Source organism: Maylandia zebra, linkage group LG6, assembly GCF_041146795.1.
Source record: "Maylandia zebra isolate NMK-2024a linkage group LG6, Mzebra_GT3a, whole genome shotgun sequence".
In the NCBI taxonomy this organism is placed as follows: Eukaryota; Metazoa; Chordata; class Actinopteri; order Cichliformes; family Cichlidae; genus Maylandia; species Maylandia zebra.
In genome coordinates this window covers 34,230,669-34,254,916 of record NC_135172.1, presented here as the reverse complement: position 1 = coordinate 34,254,916, position 24,248 = coordinate 34,230,669, and the positions used below count along the sequence as shown (strand labels likewise).

The following is a 24,248-nucleotide window of genomic DNA, read 5'->3' as shown; positions in this document are numbered from 1 at the left end:
GCCTGTCTGAAAACCCAATTTTATTCCTAAGCTTTTATATCAGAATGAGTTTGTATGACTTTTATTTATCTTACTTCCTACTCAAATCTTCTTATTTTCTTAACTTTTGTCATGTCTTCCTATGTTTTTATCTTGGTCAACAGTTGTTTTCTTAAATGTGCTTTATAAATAAATTTGACTTGACTTGACTTGACTAGACTTCATGCATTTGTGGCATCATCTATCTATGAGAGCTATTGTTTCTTGACTTTGCTCTGGTTCACTCCTGCATATCTACATCAAATATTTGTCTTGTGAAAAAAATTCTTTAAACAAGTTTATACTGGTTTAACTCATTTCCAGTAAGAGTCTCATGATAACTGTGACCAGTGATTATAACAAAAATGAAATATCAGACAGAAAATAAATAATCAGACTATATTCACCCATTTGCACACACTCTACATAAACTTAGCACTGTGCACTCCACCACACTTTTCCATCAAGCAAAGCACATTCAAGCTTTTCACCATTACTCAAAGTCTCCTTTTGTGAACTGGAAAATAAAACCACAGACCACTGTTACAGTCACTTTATTTGTTAAATTGTCATGTTAAAATATTTACAGACATAAATGTCAGCGTCCCTTTGTACATGATCATTCTTAATGAACTTTAAACTCTGTAATCTAAAGGTTTTTCTCTGTGGTTTCCTTTTTTTCAGTATCTAAATATCAGGACAAAGAACAAATTGAGTGCTGTTTAGATGGCATGAAGGATGTTCCTGTTCCATACATTTGTGAGAGGCGACGCGACTATATTGTGGGTGGTCCAGGCTGTGCAGAGGCTTTCCTTCACTGCTGCAAGGAGATGGAAAAAGTGCATGTTGACAGGAAAGTGGAAGCCCTCAAACTGGCTCGCAGTAAGAGATGGGGACTGGGGATGGGAAAACTCTTTTTGGGTAGATCACGTATATTAGTTTATATATTTAGTTGTATGCTAGTTTTTAAAAACTCATTCTCATCATATAAAAAGTATAAGAGTACTTTTTGATCACATCTTTTAGATGAGCTTGATGATGATTACATAGACAGCTATGACATCTCTGTTCGGACGAGCTTCCCCGAAAGCTGGCTTTGGATTAACTTCACACTACCAAATTGCACTCAAAACATCAAAAACTGGTAAGTACAGCCAATAAAAAAGCAATGCACAAAAACTCGTTCCACTTCTCTAAGGAATTTTTTTGCCACTGAAACTGATGGGACTTTTCTATTTCAGCCGTACAACATATGAGAAAAATGATATACCTTTACCTGACTCAATTACAGCCTGGCACTTTACTGGCATTAGTATGTCAAGGACTCATGGTGAGAATTGTTTCTGTGCACAAATTTTTCTTTTTTATATGTACAATTCCTGTTTCGAAATTGTTACACCAACCTTAGCTTTTAAAAAAAAATATTGATCTATCAGTTCAACAGAAAGCTGAAACTATATGTAAACATTTTTATACAATATGTACATTTGGCCAAAGAAAGATGAAAAAATTTGGTTTGGTGTCAAGCGTATCACGCACAGCTCACAACTCACAACATAAAACTGAAGAGTTAAAGTATTCAGTTGGCTGAAGTTGTTACAGTTGCTGCCTAAAGTGAAGAAGTACAACTCGTGTTATTTTTTTTAGATTTAGCATAAATTGTATTTTATATTTCCACTCACAAATGTCTCGCGCTTTCTTTTGCTTTTGTTTTATGTTTATTTGTCTCTCATTTGAAGGTATCTGTGTGAATGATGATTTAGAGATCTTAGTACAGAAGACATTCTTCATTGATCTCAGACTGCCATACTCTGCAGTCCGTGGAGAGCAGCTGGAAATTAAAGCAATTCTCCACAACTATGAAGAAGAGCTTATCAGAGTGAGTCTGTGCTATTAAACCCCAATGTGCAGAATTAGTTAGAACTGCTGGAAATACCATGCCAAGATGCCAAGAGGACTGATGAAACTGATGTTTAAAAAATATGATTTAGTGTCAAGGGTAACAGGTAGGTTTCTGCAAAATCTCTCCTAATGGAATGAAGATTATTAAAACTTGTCAACCAGCATCTTTTAATCTCTACACTTAAAATTTGAATGATGGTGGTGGGCCAACTATATGTTATCATATGGGACTTTCGCAGTCATGGAATTATTCAGTGATCCCATATTCAATGCAAAGTATCTGCATTGTCGTGGCTTTTAAAAAAAATCTACTGTCCATCTTTACCCATTTCAAGGTGCGTGTGGATCTGAAAGAAGAAACCAACTTGTGCAGTGCAGCTCATAAGCGCGGGAAGTATCGTCAGGAGGTCACTGTTGGGAGTGGAACAACACGGGCTGTAGCATTTACCATTATCCCCATGAAGGAAGGACTTTTTCCTATTGAGATTAAAGCAGCTGTTAGAGATGGTGGCAGTGATGGTATCAGGAAGATGCTGCGGGTAGTGGTAAGAAAGATTTGTTGCAGCACTCGATATATCATATGAGAATGGTTTGAACCTCTCATTTCTGTCTCAGACCACTAATTGTCTCCAATACACCTTCTGTTGACACTCAAGGGCAGTTACAACAAATTAAATTAGTATGAGTAACATAACCAAGAAAATATTTAAAAACATTTCAACATGCATTGATGCCTGCTCAAACATCCAGGTAAGGAAAGCCACCCAAATTGATTCTTTTTATCTGGACGTAAATATATACTGTTTATAAGGTTGGGGAAACCTGCAATCAGCTGAGACTGAAGAAATTACTTGGAAGAGTGACGAAACATTTCTCCCACTGAAAACGCAAGATCAAGATGAACAGAATCAATTCTTTGTGATTTTAACAGGCAATTATCTGTATTAGCAATTTACTCAGACAGTGTTTACTCCTTATCTTAAAACTACTGTTTTTTCAGCCTCCAGGTGTACTGACGTATAATACAAAAACTCTACTATTAGACCCTGCTAGGAAAGGAAGAGGTAACTTTACTGTTTAAATAGTTGCAATGTGCGAAATATATATAACTTATATTTAACAAAATATATTTATTCATTATTTATTTGTTTATTTTATATACAATCATTTCAGAATCCACTAACTTCTTATCTGTCTCTTCGATTAGATGGCAAACAAGTGGAAATCATCAAGAGTGCCATTCCTGAAACAGATATGGTTCCAGATACAGCTGCAAGAACACAAATCTTTCTAAGTGGTAAGACCAAGAACCTTATTTTCCCAAAGCTAACACTTCTTCCATAAAGTATACACAAGAAAATCATATGCCAAAAGATTTTGAATAAACAGTGCTAGCTACCCGACAATGACCATTACATCTATGCCACAGCGTGCGCCTATCTGAGTTCGCACTGAAAATATTGAAACAGTTAAAGATTGGTTTATTAAAAAACACATGCAAGTCCATTGCAAACTAATATTACTCATAATTCAAAAAGTTGTTGTGACTGTAAAAAAAACCAAAAAACCTGAAAGCAGATTTGGAATCATCCTCAAAAACTGGTTTAGAAAAGTGTGTTGTGGTTTCTGATGATTACAAAAAGATTTTTTTTTGTTGACCTTTGTAATCAATAGATTAGCCCCATTTCCAACTCAGTAACTGTGGGTTTTCTTATGTCTATACAGGAAGAGAGCAAATGAGCACACTATTGGAGAACGCCATTAGTGGTAAATCTATGGGGACTCTAATCAAACAGCCCGGTGGCTGCGGAGAACAGAACATGGCTCGCATGACCTTGCCTGTTATTGCAACCATGTATTTGGACAAAACAAATCAGTGGGAGTTTGTGGGCTTTGAAAAGCGTAACGAAGCTCTTCAACACATAACAACAGGTAGCTTAACACACAGAGGCATGCAGACAAGCTCTCCAAAATGGTATCAAATCAGCAAATTTCAGTCAAGTGTTGACTGGTAATTAATGAAATGTTTTGCCTTTGGTTTTGTCCAGGTTATACAACTGAACTTACTTATCGAAAGCAAGATGGCTCTTTTGCAGTCTTCCCCAACGAAGATGGCAGCACCTGGTGAGTCAGCAAAACTCCAAAATGATTGTTAGATAATGGATGTATTGTTTTAGGGAAAAATAAATAATCCAGAGGTGCTCATGTTCTCTCTTCTGTAAGGTTGACTGCCTACGTTGCCAAGGTTTTTGCAATGGCTTATTACCTGATCAGAGTGGATATAGATGTGATCTGTGATGCCATCAAGTTTCTCATCCTGAACACGCAGCAACCTGATGGCATGTTTAAAGAAGTTGGATATGTGTACAGTCAATCGATGCGTGTGAGTTTCCTAATTTTAATAAAAATAATTTATTAAATTTGGTTGTATACAAAAATGAAATGTTTACCATTGTATATGTGTATGTGTAGAGCGATCTGTTAGGAACAGATTCAGATGCCTCCATGACAGCCTTCTGCCTGATTGCTATGCAGGAGTCTCGAGAAATTTGCAGGTCCTCTGTTAATGTGAGTATATACCTACATGCACTGTACATCCACTAGATAAAAAGAAATACATAGTGTAGATAAAAAATTTGACTGTTCTATATAATTTACAAATAAATTGGAGAACAGCAGCCCACTGGCATTAGGAAAGTTACATCAAAGACCATATACTATATCTGGATGTTATATTTGCATCTATGTCTCATTGATTTATCTTATCTTCTGCATTTATCTTATATATTTCATTTGGTGTCTGTGCTTCATGTGCAGAGTTTACAAAACAGTATTAATAAAGCAGTGGCCTACCTGGAGAAGCGTCTACCCAGCCTCATTAACCCTTATTCTGTTGCAATGACATCATATGCCCTGGCTAATGAAAACAAACTGAACAAGGAGATCCTCTTCAAGTTCATCAGTTCAGGTGGTTTCACACAGTTGTCCTAAACATAAGATTAAATTAGTGTATTTATGTTTTAGTGATCCAGATATGTTTGAGGACGACTTTCATCCCAAACAAGGTATACCACTTTGATCAAAAAGTTCCAAATTCCGCAGATAAAAATCAAAAACCTTGATTTTAATTAAAAAAAATATCCTTACCAAAGATATTTAGAAGTACACGGGTACTTCTGCACTGCCCTGAACATGGCTCTATTTTAACAGATAGTGACCATATTCACAGTATAAAAACCTGTGAATGTGGGCAAAAAATGCTAATTATGACTGAGCTCATCTGAGGTGTCAACTATGAGATCATCCCTCAGATGAGGGATGAGTATGACTCTTGAATAAGTTTGAGATAGAGCTGATATTTACTCTCTGTTTAAGTTTGAGGTCTGTGTAAAAATTGCAAGTGCAAGCAATCTTTGGTTTACAAAGATTATCAATTTTTATTTTATTTATTCTTATTATATATATATATATATATATATATATATATATATATATATATATATATATACATATGGCATTATGTAGCGACAGAACAGTTGATTCATACTCATATCAAAGGGAATTCTCAGCTCTCACTTGCCTATTTGTTAAATGAAAATGCCTCGTGGTCAATTCCATCTACTAGTTAAAATCAAACAACTGAAAACAGACGCTCTTGGGAGACAGAAAAATAGATACAGCAGATACAGCTCTCAAAAATGAGAGAAATGTGGAATCCTTCTACTTAGTGCCTTTGTGTGCTTAAAGATTTTGTTAACACAACAACAACTAACAATAATAATAGTAATAATAAAACGAAATATATGTATTTGTAAAACTTTTTTGTAATTGTATGTATGGATCCTCCGCAGACAGAACCCACTGGAACGTACGTGGTGAACGTTATTACACACTGGAGGCCACAGCTTATGCTCTGCTCGCACTTATCAAGGCTGAGGTGAGCAAATCCCACTTACACTGAAAATACAACAGAGGTGTAATTCAACTCAAACCCCTCAAAACAAACTGGGAAAATTACATAAACAAGTAAAGTTGATAAAAGCCAATACTAATTTTAGCTAACATGTAACACTTTTCAGTCTTGAAAGGCTTAAATGACTTTGTGATTTATTTGTTTTTTTACGTTGTCTTAAACAATAGTTGGCTTAGTTTTTCTGAAGGTCTATCAAAATTGTTTTTTTAAATTTAGTTTAGCTTTTTTATTCACCTAGGTTAATAATCAGCATGTAATAGACTCATAGTAACAATGCTACATGCTTTAGCTAAAAATAAATAAATAAATAATAAAATGATAAAAAATAAATAAATAAAGATAAAATTGGCTGTTACTGTTGGCTACAAAAGTGGGGCCCATCTGATGCAAACTGAAATTTCTTCAATATTTGGGATTTCTTCATTGATTGAGTTTTTATTGGGGGGGGGTTAAATTTTCTGACTAACAATGGCACAAGATGAAAAGTCAGCAGAGAGACTAAATATAGTCCTTTTATCAGGGACTAGAATTTGTTGTTCCGGAGCCGCATGAGTGAGGGATGATTGTTTGGGTTAGTGCGGACAACTGCACCAATTTCACAGTTGTTCTTAATGTCCATCACTGGTCACCAGGTCTATCTATTTATGTGCTATCGATTTATTTATGTTCCCAGAAAATTGAAGCCTCTTCTATCATAGTGTGTTGATGACATCAGCCTCATGTATATGTGGTTTTAGTCCCAGTGCCTTCAGTTCTCCTTGCATTCTGCATGTACAACTGCTCTTCTATTATTAAACATGGCCATGAATTCTACTGTTTGTTTATTTAATGATTCAGACAAACATTTTTTCCATGACTGCGGGATATGTCTTCTGACTTAGTTGCTTATGTTCCTTTATTAAAGGCCTATGAGGAAGCCACACCTATTGTGAGATGGCTTGGCAAGTACCAACAGGGAGATGGAGGTTATGGGTCAACTCAGGTAAAACAAAAGTCCCTCTGACAGTTTATTATGTGTCTGTGTAGCAAAACCTTACCGATTTTTTTTTTTTTTTTTGTCAGTATAGAAAGACTCAGTCTAATGCGTATATTCTTCTTCAGGCTACCATAATGGTGTACCAGGCAAGTTCAGAGTACTGGATCAATGCTAAAGAACCAGAGTATAATGTGGATGTAGACATCCTGCTACCCGGCAGAACAATGACTGACAAGTACAGCTTCAGCAAGGCAAATCGTTTTACCACAAGAACATCAAAGGTGAGCCGAGCATCTTGTTCAAACAAGTAAGTGTGGTGGTGAGTTTGGGATTTGGGAATGGGGAAGAGAAAACTTCAGCTCTCGTTTCACCAAAAGAATTATTGGAGAAAAATGAAATTGAGGTTAAATGGGACATGAAGCAAAAACTAGTCCTGAACTTGCATGAGCCAGTTAGAGGTAACAACAATTTGGCAGCGAGTGAAGGTACAAGCCCTGCATGTTGATACTGGAACCAGGGTTGAGAGCTGAAGCCCAGAAAAATCCAAAGTGCCACTGGAAGGTGGGTCCAGTAAGAACACTTGACTCATATTTCCAGCTTAGAAAACAGAGAAAGAAGGAAAATCCAGACTGCACAGATCATGACAGTACAGCCTACAAAGACAATGTTACTAATCTTAGCCAGTTTGCTGCAGTAACTTCAGTTAGTTTAATATCTGTTAGTTGGAGCTGAGCTTAGTGTCCCTATCACTCATGTTGAGCCGTTTTTGCATCAATGAAACCAAATGTATAGCTAAACTTCAGGCTTATCTTTAATTCATAATCATTTACTTATACATTTATTTATTTACTTTTACAGACCTATCAACCTGAGTGTTTAGCTGTAAGTTTTAGATGTTATTGGTGTTTTTCCACAACCCATCCCACTCTGTATCCCACACACTGAAGTCCCTCTGCCAGTGGAAAGCCAAAGTTTTTAGTGGGCAGTTAGCTTTTAGTGTGCAATGTTTATCAAATCAACCTGCTAGGAGGATCGTTGGGAACAAGAATTTTCATAAATAAAATAAAATACAAATAAAATACAAACATTTATAAAATTGTGATTTTCATTGAAAAATTAATTTAAAAAAGATTAAAAAGAAGAAAGGATAACGTGGCATAACATGATTATGTTTATATATATATTAGGGGTGCAACGATACACAAAATTCACGGTTCGGTTCGATACTTTGGTGTCACGGTTCGATATTTTTTCGATACAAAAAAATGTTCATGCATTTTTAATTTGTCATTTATTAAAATTATAAATATATATTTTAACTCAAAAGTACAGTTTTTAAATTTAACCCTAACCCTAACCCTTGTGCGTGTTTTTTATTTTGACAGCGAATGCGCACCTGCGGACCACTTATGTGCAGCCCTGGTTATTTAGCTCATCATATCGCAGCCACAGAAATTCTTTTGTCCATGAAACCATAAAGCTGCACTTTCTTTTTGCCTTATAGTCTGATTTGTCATAACTTCTCCGTTTTGTGGTAAGCTTTTCTTTGGCTGTCACTTCTTCACCCTGACCTGTCTTATTTGGCTCAGCAGAACTGAAATGCTTTTACACGCTCACTCACATAAGCTCAGCGATTCTCTGCGCGATCAACCTCTCACATGTTTAAGCTTGCTGCGGGAGATTTCACTTGTCATGTTTGCATAGTAAGCTAACGATTAATAAGACGATGTCAGAGGAATTGGTGCACAAATTATCATCACTCACAGATCAGTGCTGTCGCTCTCTATACACAGTTCGCACGATTGCAAAGTGAAAGCAAAAAAACAAGCGCAAATTCAAACGCGACTTCAATATGTCACATATTGACAGTGGCTCACCGATGCCAATGACATAATTACCCAGCTACATTTCTGAAAGAATGCAAAAGCATTGACATATATTTTTCCTACAATAGCCCGACGGGCAGGGAAGAGAAAGATTTTGGTAGCCCGACTGAAAAAAATCGCTAGCTCCAGGACGTCGGGCTAGCGATATTGCGAGCCCTGTATCTGATTGAGGAATCACTCATCTTTGGAAAAGAGAGTTTATTACAGAGAAATGGCTCTTTCCAAAATAAAAGCTATACTATCCACTTCTTCTGGGCTATATTCTCAGCAGCATAAGGAGAATCATGTGCTAACAGCTGTCTAAATGACTCGGCTAAAGTTAGTAGCATGCTTGCTTTTTTTTGTCTGCTTCCACTTGTCTTTGCACTAGGATGATGTCGGCGTAAATGTGCAGTCATATTCGTTGTGTTCCCACTAGTGCTTTCAGGTTAATCTCGTTGAAATGACCTTAACGCCACAACACGGCAAATCTCCGTTAACGAGCTACCGCCGATCACTCCGTGCATGGGGCTAGACGGCCAACACGTTAACGAGCTAACTGCGCTAACACACTAGTTCACACCAATGTAATTGAGCATTGCATGGCACATCCAACATACTGTTTTACTTTAGTCCATGACTCGCTTACCTTCAGGGTCATACGTCACATGAAAACCAAAATAATTCCAAACGCCAGATCTGAATGAGGTTCAATTTGCCTGTTGCAAGTAGAGCTTAACTTCTGTCTCGCTAGCTTGCCCTGCGCTCTTCCTTCTGACTATGCTGTCTGTGTTGAGCGCTCAGTGGATCTGCGCTCGACAGTGCAGCCTAGGCGGAGTAGTCGAACACAGATTCACTGAGCGCTCAACACAGACAGCATTGTCAGAAGGAAAATTGATAAAAGAAATTACAAATGTTGTATTGTTCGATACATATGCGTACCGAACCGAAAGCACTGTATCGAACGGTTCAATATCGATACGAATATCGTTGCACCCCTAATATATATATATATATATATATATATATATATATATATATATATATATATATGTGCTGCATACATATATATATATATATATATATGTATATATATATATATATATATATATATTAATTTTTTTCTCAATATTTCTAATCATTTTTTATATTTTGAATCTCAATAGTTCCCTGCTATAAACAAGGATATACAAGTGAATGCCACAGGAAATGGAGAAGCAGTTTTAAAGGTAAATATGGCACTCATTCATGTAATTACATGTGCTGCATACATTTGTAACAGCTTTGTAGACGTTTAGCTTTAGTATTACGATTTACAATTTAAAAAGGGGTCCTTGTTAAAAGAAATGTTTAGTTTGTTTGTTTTTTAATAAATGCACATCTAAAGAAAGGTAAACTCATTTTTAGTTTAAAATTAAGAATTCAGGGTTGTTGGGTAGGTAAGGTTCATTAGTAAACATTAGCTCTTGCTCTTTATTGACTCTACTTATTACCAACTACAGTTTGCTAAAAATGTATCTTTGAATGAGAAAAATGCTGAACACTTGAAATATTATAAGATAAGATAAGATAACCTTTATTAGTCCCACACGTGGGAAATTTGTTTTGTCACAGCAGGAAGTGGACAGTGCAAAAGTTATGAAGCAAAAATTAGAATACAATAAGAATAAATACAGTACACAACTGTGCAGAATAGAATAAAATTAAATAAAATACTATATACAGTAGAATAAAATAGAATAAAACATACAATAGGATAAAAATAGAATACAAATGCTATATACAACTGAGTAAAAATACAACGATGCCAGAAAAGAGTATTGCACTTAGTGTTATTGCACATGTGTCGATGTGTGTGTTTGATCAGTTAAAGTCTTTGTTGTGAAGTCTGACAGCAGTGGGGAGGAAAGACCTGCGAAATCTCTCCATCCCACACTGTGGGTGCCGCAGCCACTGAAGGAGCTGCTCAGTGCTGTCAAAGTCTCCTGCATGGGGTGGGAGATGTTGTCCAACAGGAATGACAGCTTGGTCGACATTCTCCTGTCACTCACCACCTCCACTGGGTCCAGAGGGCATCCTAGAACAGAGCTGGCCCTTCTGATCAGCCTGTTCAGTCTCTTTCTGTCCCCGGTAGACATGCTGCCACCCCAGCAGACCACACCGTAAAAGATGGCTGAGGCCACCACAGAGTCATAGGTCTTCAGGAGTGGGCCCTTCACTCCAAACAACCTGAGTCTCCGCAGCAGGTACAGCCTGCTCTGCCCTTTCCTGTAGAGGGCGTCTGAATTATGAGTCCAGTCCAGTTTGTTGTTCAGATGAACACCAAGGTACCTGTAGCTGTCCACAGCCTCAATGTCCATACCTTGGATGTTCAGTGGTTGCAGTGGAGAATGCTTGTGCCTGCGGAAGTCTACCACCAGTTCCTTGGTTTTACTAGTGTTGATCTGGAGGTAGTTCAGCTGGCACCAGTCCACAAAGTCCTGGGTCAGTCCTCTGTACTCCTTGCCGTCCCCATCAGTGATGAGGCCGACTATTGCAGAGTCATCAGAGAACTTCTGCGGAAGCACTGGGTGGAGTTGTGGGAGAAGTCTGCATTGTAGATGGTGAAGAGGAACGGAGCCAGAACCGTTCCCTGTGCGGCCCCCTGTACTGCAGACGACCCTGTCCGACACACAGCTCTGAGTCCTCACATACTGTGGTCAGTCGGTGAGGTAGTCCAAAATCCAGGTAGTGAGGTGATGGTCCACTCCTTAGTTCTCCAGCTTGTCCTTCAGGACCGTGGGAAGAATGGTGTTGAAGGCACTGGAGAAATCAAAGAACACGATTCTCACAGTGCTCCCAGCGGTCTCCAGGTGAGCAAGGGAACGATGTAGGAGGTGAATGACGGCATCATCCGCTCCAGTGCCAGGCTGGTAGGCAAACTGAAGTGGGTCCAATGATTAGCTCACCAAGTGCCGAAGCTGAGCCAGGACCAGCCACTCCAGGGTCTTCATCAGGTGGGATGTCAGAGCCACCGGCCTGTAGCTGTTGAGGTCCTTGGGGCGTGAAGTCTTTGGCACTGGTACAACACAGGAGGTTTTCCAGAGCTGTGGGACTCTCCCCAGCCTCAGGCTCAGGTTGAAGAGGTGCTCCATCACCCCACACAGTTGGTCTGCGCAGGACCTGACGACCCTTGAGCTGATGCCATCTGGGCCCACTGCCTTCTTGGCTTTAATCCTCCTCAGTTCCCTCCTAACCTGGGTGGTTGAGAAAGACAGGCTGGATCCTTGTGTTGAGTGTGTATTGGATGCTGTTGTTGGGGGTGGGGAGGAGTGAGCAGGGTGAAGGAGTGGGGGTGGGTGAGTCTGCAGCCGATGTTGAAGACTGCCTCATGGATGAATCAAATCTGTTGAAGAAATGATTCAGTTCATTTGCCATCAAAAGAGATGAAGATCAGCGAAACACTTGCTCCTTAAAGTGTTAAAGGATGAAGCTTTCATTCGAAATCTATTTCTACACTCAAGTGAGCTCAGTTTAATAACTTGTTCCTCAAAGCACATTACCACCTCAGTCCAATACAAGTAAGATCTTTCTGCCATTTTCAGATCATGTCGCTGTATTACGCTCTGCCTAAGGTATTAGAGAAGGACTGTGAGTTGTTCAACTTGTCTGTGCAGATTGTCCCAGGTAAATTTCAATGTCCATCTCCCTGTTGTTTTTGGTATATATGGGTGTCTGTCTTTTTTGTATTTTGCTCATCAAATGCATTGCTTTTGCAGAGAAACTAGATGAAGATGAGAAGATATACAAGCTGACAATAGAGGTTTTGTAAGTACTTCCAAATTGGACTGTTCTGAACAGCACATTCAAATAAATTTCTGTGCTTGTGTTTTTGTTTTAACCAATCTATTTTTTGCCTATGCAGGTTTAAAGAGGAGCGCAATGCATCCATGTCAATTATAGATGTTGGTTTGCCAACTGGATTCACATTTAACAAAAATGACTTGGATGCTGTAAGAGCTTAAAAGGACACAAGTATCCAAAGCAAGAATGCACAATAACTTATTATTTGTACTAACCAGTTACTTTTAAATTCTGTGTGTGCAGTTGTCTAAAAGCCACTCCAGGATCATTTCAAGATATGAAAGCAATACGGATCTTTCAGAAAGGGGCTCACTCATCATTTACCTGAATAAGGTAAGATCGTCTGTATGGCTTCTTTCTGAAATTCAGACGACTTATGTTTGTGTTTCTTTTGTGACTGATAAGTTGCCTTTTATTTATATAATCATAGACATACTTCACTACTAAATATGTTCAATATAATAGCTACTTGATATACTTCAAAGAGCTATTGTGTTGATTTCTCCTCAAATTTAGGTAATTTTAATCCCATTTTCTCAAGTATGCCAGTGTTAAAGGGTCATCCCTGCCTAATTACAAAGTCTGCTGTTCAGCATGTGAGTTTCAGTTGTGTTTTGCACTACCTACACATATTTTACCTTTGTGGGACACCTCTCCGCAGATTAGTAGCGTACAGCCAGAGATAATCACTTTCAGGATCCATTCAACTATGGAAGCAAGCTTCTTGCAACCAACTGCAGTGTCCGTCTATGAATACAACAACAGTGAGTCTCTAAAATCAGATATCAATATAACAAATGTCAGTTTCCAAAAACATGATGAGAATTTTATGGTTTTCTTGGTCAACAAAGACTGTAATATATATATATATATGTGTGTGTGTGTGTGTGTGTGTGTGTGTGTATGTGTACATATATATGGTTATATTATATGGTTATATATATGTACACACACACACACACATATATATAGATATAGATATATAGATATATATATTGGCTGGTGTGACATCCCATGAGTGAAAACAAAGTATTTTTCAACATCTTCTTTTCTTGCAGAGAAACCTTGTGTGAAATTCTATCACCCTGAAAGGAAAAATGCAGAACTATTAAGTCTGTGTAGTGGAAGAAAGGAATGTGTATGTGCAGAAGGTAAAGAACATTACCACACTATCTACTTATATATTTATTCCGTTTGAATTTATTCTATTTGGAACTTAAAGAAACAGTCAGTGACAAAAGACATTAACACTTACCTTGAAAGATGCGACCTTTATTGATGGTTTGTGTGTAGCAGAGCATCACATGCTGCAGACAACAGAATAGTAGCTACTAATTTCTTTTAATCTTTTGTCAATCACAACAAATTGGAGGGCATGTGGACAACCATACAGTCTCACATCCTCCTTTGCTTATAAACTATACAATATTTTATCGTAATCAGAGCTTTGAATACTCATATATTTAGAAAGCAGCATGCTTGCATAACAACTTTTGCAGTGTTTAAGAATTAAAGACATTTGTATATCTTATCCCCATTTTAAGAGGCTCAAAAGTAATTAGACAAGTGGATTCTTTCCACGGTTAAGAAAAACTTCTTCACATTATGGCACTCATATCATTGTCTAGTCTACTATCAAGAGATCCCTCTGAGTAAAAACGTATGAAAACCTCTGGTTACACTCAAATTAGACTTTGACAGAAAAGCTCTAAAACAGCCTGGACAGTTCTGAAAAAAAAAAAAACATTGGAAAGATGAAACCAAGCTCATAATTAGAAGCATTCCAGATCATCTCTCAATCATTAACCCAATGTTATGGCATTAGCATGTATGGCTGGCAGTGGATTATGGTCACTAATATTTATTGATACGTGATTATATAACTATTAGGATGAATTCCGAATTGTGCGAGGCTGCACTATCTGTTCTAATTCAGCAAAATTCTTTCAGTGGGGCTGGGTATCCTCACTAATTTTTATAACTGATTCGATTCAGATTCACTAGGTCCCAATTTGGTTTGATCCCTGATTAGATTTGATTCCATTCCATTGTGACTCTTTCAGTCAGAAATATTATACTTCTAATCATTTATCAGTACATATCCATATTTTTATATCAATGTATAAAAACAAAGTTGACACTTGTGGGACTTCAACAGAGGTGTAAGCATCACAGCAGATGCCTTTATGTCAAAGTAACTGAGGATAAAACACAGAAACACATGAAAGGCGTTTTGCCTGGCCTGGCTTTTTATAGCGGATAACATGTCTTGAAAATATAACTTTTATATTTTATAACTTTTAACGACAACAAAAACAATAATAATGATATTAATAACAACAATAATGATATTAATGATAATGATAATATTAATGATACAATTTGTTGGTGCCTTTTACAACACTCATCTTACACAATTACAGTGTTGAAAGAAAATCAACATCTAGGAATAATATGAACAGCTGAACGCATTCACATCTGCTCAGTCATTCGAGTCATCGCTTGTGAATTTACTTTGGACCAATGCTGTATTTCCAGAGAATTGCAGTTTTCAGAGAAAGAATGAAGTCGGCAATGAAGATCGCATTGCAAAGGCCTGTGAAGTTGCAAAGGATGGCAGTATAGATTTTGGTAAGAGATATTTGTTAATGAAAAAGTGAGAAAACAAGCAAATGGTTTAACGATCTACAACTTGCTTCTTCTCAGTTTACAAAGTGAGAGTGGAAGAGTTGGAACCCTATTGGTCCACTGACTTTTACAGAGTACAAATTCTTGAAGTCATCAAGGAAGGTGGGTGTTTCCTTTTTCTTTAATGACTTTCTATTAAGCTCTGCGGTTCATAGGTAGACATAAAGTTTATTTATACATATGTATGTATATATATATATATATATATATATATATATATTAGGGGTGCAACGATACACAAAATTCACGGTTCGGTTCGGTTCGATACTTTGGTGTCACGGTTCGATATTTTTTCGATACAAAAAAATGTTCATGCATTTTTAATTTGTCATTTATTAAAATTATAAATATATATTTTAACTCAAAAGTACAGTTTTTAAATTTAACCCTAACCCTTGTGCGTGTTTTTTATTTTGACAGCGAATGCGCACCTGCGGACCACTTATGTGCAGCCCTGGTTATTTAGCTCATCATATCGCAGCCACAGAAATTCTTTTGTCCATGAAACCATAAAGCTGCACTTTCTTTTTGCCTTATAGTCTGATTTGTCATAACTTCTCCGTTTTGTGGTAAGCTTTTCTTTGGCTGTCACTTCTTCACCCTGACCTGTCTTATTTGGCTCAGCAGAACTGAAATGCTTTTACACACTCACTCACATAAGCTCAGCGATTCTCTGCGCGATCAACCTCTCACATGTGTAAGCTGCGGGAGATTTCACTTGTCATGTTTGCATAGTAAGCTAACGATTAATAAGACGATGTCAGAGGAATTGGTGCACAAATTATCATCACTCACAGATCAGTGCTGTCGCTCTCTATACACAGTTCGCACGATTGCAAAGTGAAAGCAAAAAAACAAGCGCAAATTCAAACGCGACTTCAATATGTCACATATTGACAGTGGCTCACCGATGCCAATGACATAATTACCCAGCTACATTTCTGAAAGAATGCAAAAGCATTGACATATATTTTTCCTACAATAGCCCGACGGGCAGGGAAGAGAAAGATTTTGGTAGCCCGACTGAAAAAAATCGCTAGCTCCAGGACGTCGGGCTAGCGATATTGCGAGCCCTGTATCTGATTGAGGAATCACTCATCTTTGGAAAAGAGAGTTTATTACAGAGAAATGGCTCTTTCCAAAATAAAAGCTATACTATCCGCTTCTTCTGGGCTATATTCTCAGCAGCATAAGGAGAATCATGTGCTAACAGCTGTCTAAATGACTCGGCTAAAGTTAGTAGCATGCTTGCTTTTTTTTGTCTGCTTCCACTTGTCTTTGCACTACGATGATGTCGGCGTAAATGTGCAGTCATATTCGTTGTGTTCCCACTAGTGCTTTCAGGTTAATCTCGTTGAAATGACCTTAACGCCACAACACGGCAAATCTCCGTTAACGAGCTACCGCCGATCACTCCGTGCATGGGGCTAGACGGCCAACACGTTAACGAGCTAACTGCGCTAACACACTAGTTCACACCAATGTAATTGAGCATTGCATGGCACATCCAACATACTGTTTTACTTTAGTCCATGACTCGCTTACCTTCAGGGTCATACGTCACATGAAAACCAAAATAATTCCAAACGCCAGATCTGAATGAGGTTCAATTTGCCTGTTGCAAGTAGAGCTTAACTTCTGTCTCGCTAGCTTGCCCTGCGCTCTTCCTTCTGACTATGCTGTCTGTGTTGAGCGCTCAGTGGATCTGCGCTCGACAGTGCAGCCTAGGCGGAGTAGTCGAACACAGATTCACTGAGCGCTCAACACAGACAGCATCGTCAGAAGGAAAATTGATAAAAGAAATTACAAATGTTGTATTGTTCGATACATATGCGTACCGAACCGAAAGCACTGTATCGAACGGTTCAATATCGATACGAATATCGTTGCACCCCTAATATATATATATATATATATATATATATATATATATATATATATATATATATATATATATACATATATATATATATATACAGTGGGGTAAAAAAGTATTTAGTCAGCCACCGATTGTGCAAGTTCCCCCACTTAAAATGATGACAGAGGTCAGTAATTTGCACCAGAGGTACACTTCAACTGTGAGAGACAGAATGTGAAAAAAAAATCCATGAATTCACATGGTAGGATTTGTAAAGAATTTATACGTAAATTAGGGTAGAAAATAAGTATTTGGTCACCTCAAACAAGGAAAATCTCTGGCTCTCACAGACCTGTAACGTCTTCTGTAAGAAGCTTTTCTGTCCCCCACTCGTTACCTGTATGAATGGCACCTGTTTAAACTCATCATCTGTATAAAAGACACCTGTCCACAGCCTCAAACAGTCAAACTCCAAACTCCGCCATGGCCAAGACCAAAGAGCTTTCGAAGGACACCAGGAAATGTATTGTAGACCTGCACCATACTGGGAAGAGTGAATCTACAATAGGCAAGCAGCTTGGTGTGAAAAAATCAACTGTGGGAGCAATCATCAGAAAATGGAAGACATACAAGACCACTGATAATCTCCCTCGATCTGGGGCTCCACGCAAGATCTCATCCCGTGGGGTCAAAATGATCATGAGAACGGTGAGCAAAGATCCCAGAACCACACGGGGGGACCTGGTGAATGACCTGCAGAGAGCTGGGACCAAAGTAACAAAGGTCACCATCAGTAACACACTACAACGGCAGGGAATCAAATCCCGCAGTGCCAGACGTGTTCCGCTGCTGAAGCCAGTGCATGTCCAGGCCCGTCTGAAGTTTGCCAGAGAGCACATGGATGATACAGCAGAGGATTGGGAGAATGTCATGTGGTCAGATGAAACCAAAGTAGAACTTTTTGGTATAAACTCAACTCGTCGTGTTTGGAGGAAGAAGAATACTGAGTTGCATCCCAAGAACACCATACCTACTATGAAGCATGGGGGTGGAAACATCATGCTATGGGGCTGTTTTTCTGCCAAGGGGACAGGACGACTGATGCATGTTAAGGACAGAATGAATGGGGCCATGTATCGTGAGATTTTGAGCCAAAACCTCCTTCCATCAGTGAGAACTTTGAAGATGAAACGAGGCTGGGTCTTCCAACATGACAATGATCCAAAACACACCGCCCGGGCAACAAAGGAGTGGCTCCGTAAGAAGCATTTGAAAGTCCTGGAGTGGCCTAGCCAGTCTCCAGACCTCAACCCCATAGAAAATCTGTGGCGGGAGTTGAAAGTCCGTGTTGCTCGGCGACAGCCCCAAAACATCACTGCTCTCGAGAAGATCTGCATGGAGGAATGGGCCAAAATACCAGCTACTGTGTGTGCAAACCTGGTAAAGACCTATAGTAAACGTTTGACCTCTGTTATTGCCAACAAAGGTTATGTTACAAAGTATTGAGTTGTATTTTTGTTATTGACCAAATACTTATTTTCCACCCTGATTTACGAATAAATTCTTTACAAATCCTACCATGTGGATTCATGGATTTTTTTTTCACATTCTGTCTCTCACAGTTGAAGTGTACCTCTGGTGCAAATTACTGACCTCTGTCATCATTTTAGGTGGGGGAACTTGCACAATCGGTGGCTGACTAAATACTTTTTTGCCCCACTATATATATATATATATATATATATATATATATATATATATATATATATATATATATATATATATATATATGTATATATATTATGGCATGCCCTTTAGGAAAATATTATATATATATTCCAACCAAAGTCTGAATATATAGAATGAAACTTGAATATATAGAATGAAGCTTGAATATATAGAATGAAACTTGAATATATAGAATGATCTTTTGAATATATAGAATGAAACTTGAATATATAGGATGAAACTTGAATATATAGAATGATCTTTTGAATATATAGAATGAAGCTTGAATATATAAAATGATCTTTTGAATATATAGAATGAAACTTGAATATATAGAATGAAACTTGAATATATAGAATGATCTTTTGAATATATAGAATGAAACTTGAATATACAGGATGAAACTTGAATATATAGGATGAAACTTGAATATATAGAATGATCTTTTGAATATATAGAATGAAGCTTGAATATATAGAATGAAACTTGAATATATAGAATGATCTTTTGAATATATAGAATGAAGCTTGAATATATAGAATGAAACTTGAATATATAGGATGAAACTTGAATATATAGAATGAAACTTGAATATATAGAATGATCTTTTGAATATATAGAATGAAGCTTGAATATATAGAATGAAACTTGAATATATAGAATGAAACTTGAATATATAGAATGAAACTTGAATATATAGGATGAAACTTGAATATATATAGAATGATCTTTTGAATATATAGAATGAAGCTTGAATATATAGGATGAAACTTGAATATATAGAATGAAACTTGAATATATAGGATGAAACTTGAATATATAGAATGAAACTTGAATATATAGAATGAAACTTGAATATATAGAATGAAGCTTGAATATATAGAATGAAACTTGAATATATAGGATGAAACTTGAATATATAGAATGAAACTTGAATATATAGAATGATCTTTTGAATATATAGAATGAAGCTTGAATATATAGAATGAAACTTGAATATATAGAATGAAGCTTGAATATATAGAATGAAACTTGAATATATAGGATGAAACTTGAATATATAGAATGAAACTTGAATATATAGGATGAAACTTGAATATATATAGAATGATCTTTTGAATATATAGAATGAAGCTTGAATATATAGAATGAAACTTGAATATATAGGATGAAACTTGAATATATAGAATGAAACTTGAATATATAGGATGAAACTTGAATATATATAGAATGATCTTTTGAATATATAGAATGAAGCTTGAATATATAAAATGATCTTCTGAATATATAGAATGAAACTTGACGTCACGGAGGCGCTTGCGCCATCTAGTGTTTTCCTTGTTTGTACCTGCGAGGAATGGCACTATGAGCCAGTCCGCACGGAATTTTGTGGCTCAAATTCTAAGTAATGAGGAGCTAATTAACACCCTGGCAAATGCATGTTCTGGGCAACCTAATATTTGTACTAGTGTACCGCATCGTACTACTGATGAAGAAATTTATTCACTTTTTCGTCGTGGAAGACCAAATGCAGTGAACCTCTCCGGTCAGATAACCCCTGGTTATCCAGCTAACGTTACTGCGGTCAAGTGAGCCCTCACTTACGAAGTCGCAGTCAAGCTAGCCGCCCCGCCAGCCGCACCTAAAATGTTGTTGCACTACTCTTACGCATATTACGGTATAGGTGCCGACTGGCTTAGAAACGCAGTGTTTTCTGTCCTGACACTATTTTACTTCACAATCCACTCCCAGTTTTGGTTAATCTCCACTTTCACCCCTGTGATCCACAGCCCAAATTACTGTATGATTCAGAGAAAATTAACAATAAAATTTACCCAATTTACTCAACTATACTTTTAATGTCCTCATCTTTGAGCTCAGATTACAGGAAAACTGAAAGAGGTGACGCAGATATCTCACTGGATTCTGACTCTGGGTGACCCCCACTCTGCATGCTGTGATCCACAGCCAAAATTACTGTACAGTTTTTGAGAAAATTGATAGTAAAATCTTCCCATTTTGCTTTACTGTACTTTATACATTGACATCTTTGAGCTCCGATTACAGGAAAACTGTAAGAGGTGACGCAGATATTTCACTGGATTATGAATCTAGGCTGTCGCCACTCTGCACCCTGTCATCCACAGCCAAAATTACTGTACAGTTTTTGAGAAAATTGATAGTAAACTTTGCACAATTTACTGTACTATACTCTATATATTCTCATCTTTAAGCTCAGATTACAGAAAAACTGTAAGAGGTGATGCAGATATTTCACTGGATTATGAATCTAGGCCATCTCCACTCTGCACCCTGTGATCCACAGCCAAAATTACTGTACGGTTTTTGGGAAAATCCATAGTAAATATGCACAATTTACTCTACTGTACTCTATATATTCTCATCTTTGAGCTCAGATTACAGGGAAACTGTAAGAGGTGACGCAGATATTTCACTGGATTATGACTCTGGGTGACCCCCACTCTGCACCCTGTGATCCACAGCAAAAATTACTGTACGGATTTTGAGAAAATTGAATCCTATTCCATTACCAAACAAAATGAGTTCATTGAAGTATTTGCTTAACTACAAGAAATGTCTTTCCACACACAATTTAAATTTTTCAAAATGTCATTCACACACCACCTCAAGTATCAACTTCAGTTTTAGACATTATTTATTCAGTGCTTAATCACAACAATAGTCAACTTAAGGCACTTACATAATAAGTTAAACCTTACAATAATACATACAGAGAAAAACCCAACAATCATATGACCCCCTATGAGCAACAGTGGGAAGGAAAAACTCCCTTTTAACAGCAAGAAACCTCCGGCAGAACCAGGCTCAGGGAGGGGCGGCCATCTGCCTCAACCGGTCAGGGTGAGAAATTACATTTCTCAGATTACTGATTTCTCATATTACTACTACACAGTTTAGATACACTAAATAATGTCTAAAACTGAAGTTGATACTTGAGGTGGTGTGTGAATGACATTTTGAAAAATGTCAGTAATTTTGGCTGTGGATCACAGGGTGCAGAGTGGGGGTCACCCAGAGTCATAATCCAGTGAAATATCTGCGTCACCTCTTACAGTTTTCCTGTAATCTGAGGTTAAAGACGAGGATATTAAAAGTACAGTAGAGTAAATTGTGCAAAGTTTACTATCAATTTTCTCAAAAACCGTACAGTAATTTTGGCTGTGGATCACAGGGTGAAGAGTGGCGACAGCCTAGAGTCAGAATCCAGTGAAATATCTGCGTCACCTCTTACAGTTTCCCTGTAATCTGAGCTCAAAGATGAGAATATATAGAGTACAGTAGAGTAAATTGTGCATATTTACTATGGATTTTCCCAAAAACCGTACAGTAATTTTGGCTGTGGATCACAGGGTGCAGAGTGGAGATGGCCTAGATTCATAATCCAGTGAAATATCTGCATCACCTCTTACAGTTTTTCTGTAATCTGAGCTTAAAGATGAGAATATATAGAGTATAGTACAGTAAATTGTGCAAAGTTTACTATCAATTTTCTCAAAAACTGTACAGTAATTTTGGCTGTGGATGACAGGGTGCAGAGTGGCGACAGCCTAGATTCATAATCCAGTGAAATATCTGCGTCACCTCTTACAGTTTTCCTGTAATCGGAGCTCAAAGATGTCAATGTATAAAGTACAGTAAAGCAAAATGGGAAGATTTTACTATCAATTTTCTCAAAAACTGTACAGTAATTTTGGCTGTGGATCACAGCATGCAGAGTGGGGGTCACCCAGAGTCAGAATCCAGTGAGATATCTGCGTCACCTCTTTCAGTTTTCCTGTAATCTGAGCTCAAAGATGAGGACATTAAAAGTATAGTTGAGTAAATTGGGTAAATTTTATTGTTAATTTTCTCTGAATCATACAGTAATTTGGGCTGTGGATCACAGGGGTGAAAGTGGAGATTAACCAAAACTGGGAGTGGATTGTGAAGTAAAATAGTGTCAGGACAGAAAACACTGCGTTTCTAAGCCAGTCGGCACCTATACCGTAATATGCGTAAGAGTAGTGCAACAACATTTTAGGTGCGGCTGGCGGGGCGGCTAGCTTGACTGCGACTTCGTAAGTGAGGGCTCACTTGACCGCAGTAACGTTAGCTGGATAACCAGGGGTTATCTGACCGGAGAGGTTCACTGCATTTGGTCTTCCACGACGAAAAAGTGAATAAATTTCTTCATCAGTAGTACGATGCGGTACACTAGTACAAATATTAGGTTGCCCAGAACATGCATTTGCCAGGGTGTTAATTAGCTCCTCATTACTTAGAATTTGAGCCACAAAATTCCGTGCGGACTGGCTCATAGTGCCATTCCTCGCAGGTACAAACAAGGAAAACACTAGATGGCGCAAGCGCCTCCGTGACGTCAAGTTTCATTCTATATATTCAGAAGATCATTTTATATATTCAAGCTTCATTCTATATATTCAAAAGATCATTCTATATATATTCAAGTTTCATCCTATATATTCAAGTTTCATTCTATATATTCAAGTTTCATCCTATATATTCAAGTTTCATTCTATATATTCAAGCTTCATTCTATATATTCAAAAGATCATTCTATATATATTCAAGTTTCATCCTATATATTCAAGTTTCATTCTATATATTCAAGTTTCATCCTATATATTCAAGCTTCATTCTATATATTCAAAAGATCATTCTATATATTCAAGTTTCATTCTATATATTCAAGTTTCATCCTATATATTCAAGTTTCATTCTATATATTCAAGCTTCATTCTATATATTCAAGTTTCATTCTATATATTCAAGTTTCATTCTATATATTCAAGTTTCATTCTATATATTCAAGCTTCATTCTATATATTCAAAAGATCATTCTATATATTCAAGTTTCATCCTATATATTCAAGTTTCATCCTGTATATTCAAGTTTCATTCTATATATTCAAAAGATCATTCTATATATTCAAGTTTCATTCTATATATTCAAGCTTCATTCTATATATTCAAGTTTCATTCTATATATTCAGACTTTGGTTGGAATATATATATAATATTTTCCTAAAGGGCATGCCATAATATATATATATATATATATATATATATATATATATATATATATATATATATATATATGTGTGTGTGTGTGTGTGTATATGTGTATATATATATTCAGTAAAAGAAATTTCTTCTACTTTGTCTTCTAACTGCAGGAAATACCGATGTTGGTCCAGAAGGTCAACCACGCATATTCATTAGCTCTCAGCACTGCAGAAAGGCTCAGGGTCTAACAGCAAGTAAAACCTACCTTATCATGGGCACATCCAAAGACATTTACAAAGATGATGAAAAAAGAATGTGAGTTTTTATATATGTGCATTTCTTCTTTTT

At 37.2% G+C, this 24,248-nt stretch overlaps 1 protein-coding gene across 1 annotated transcript in view; it reads left to right on the top strand.

Moving 5' to 3' along the window:
- LOC101480524 (complement C3-like) overlaps window positions 1-24,248 on the top strand; it is a 43,084-nt gene that overhangs the window by 16,168 nt on the left and 2,668 nt on the right. The window contains exons 18-42 of the mRNA XM_024802915.2: window positions 703-900; window positions 1,045-1,162; window positions 1,260-1,348; window positions 1,758-1,897; window positions 2,256-2,465; window positions 2,921-2,984; window positions 3,128-3,217; window positions 3,646-3,852; window positions 3,969-4,044; window positions 4,144-4,303; window positions 4,393-4,488; window positions 4,738-4,888; window positions 5,772-5,857; window positions 6,798-6,875; window positions 6,995-7,150; window positions 9,901-9,963; window positions 12,319-12,400; window positions 12,493-12,541; window positions 12,639-12,726; window positions 12,821-12,910; window positions 13,239-13,341; window positions 13,636-13,728; window positions 15,116-15,208; window positions 15,284-15,367; window positions 24,071-24,215. Coding sequence (XP_024658683.2) covers window positions 703-900; window positions 1,045-1,162; window positions 1,260-1,348; window positions 1,758-1,897; window positions 2,256-2,465; window positions 2,921-2,984; window positions 3,128-3,217; window positions 3,646-3,852; window positions 3,969-4,044; window positions 4,144-4,303; window positions 4,393-4,488; window positions 4,738-4,888; window positions 5,772-5,857; window positions 6,798-6,875; window positions 6,995-7,150; window positions 9,901-9,963; window positions 12,319-12,400; window positions 12,493-12,541; window positions 12,639-12,726; window positions 12,821-12,910; window positions 13,239-13,341; window positions 13,636-13,728; window positions 15,116-15,208; window positions 15,284-15,367; window positions 24,071-24,215 — 2,809 coding nt within the window. The remainder of the gene's footprint in view (window positions 1-702; window positions 901-1,044; window positions 1,163-1,259; window positions 1,349-1,757; window positions 1,898-2,255; window positions 2,466-2,920; window positions 2,985-3,127; window positions 3,218-3,645; window positions 3,853-3,968; window positions 4,045-4,143; window positions 4,304-4,392; window positions 4,489-4,737; window positions 4,889-5,771; window positions 5,858-6,797; window positions 6,876-6,994; window positions 7,151-9,900; window positions 9,964-12,318; window positions 12,401-12,492; window positions 12,542-12,638; window positions 12,727-12,820; window positions 12,911-13,238; window positions 13,342-13,635; window positions 13,729-15,115; window positions 15,209-15,283; window positions 15,368-24,070; window positions 24,216-24,248) is intronic.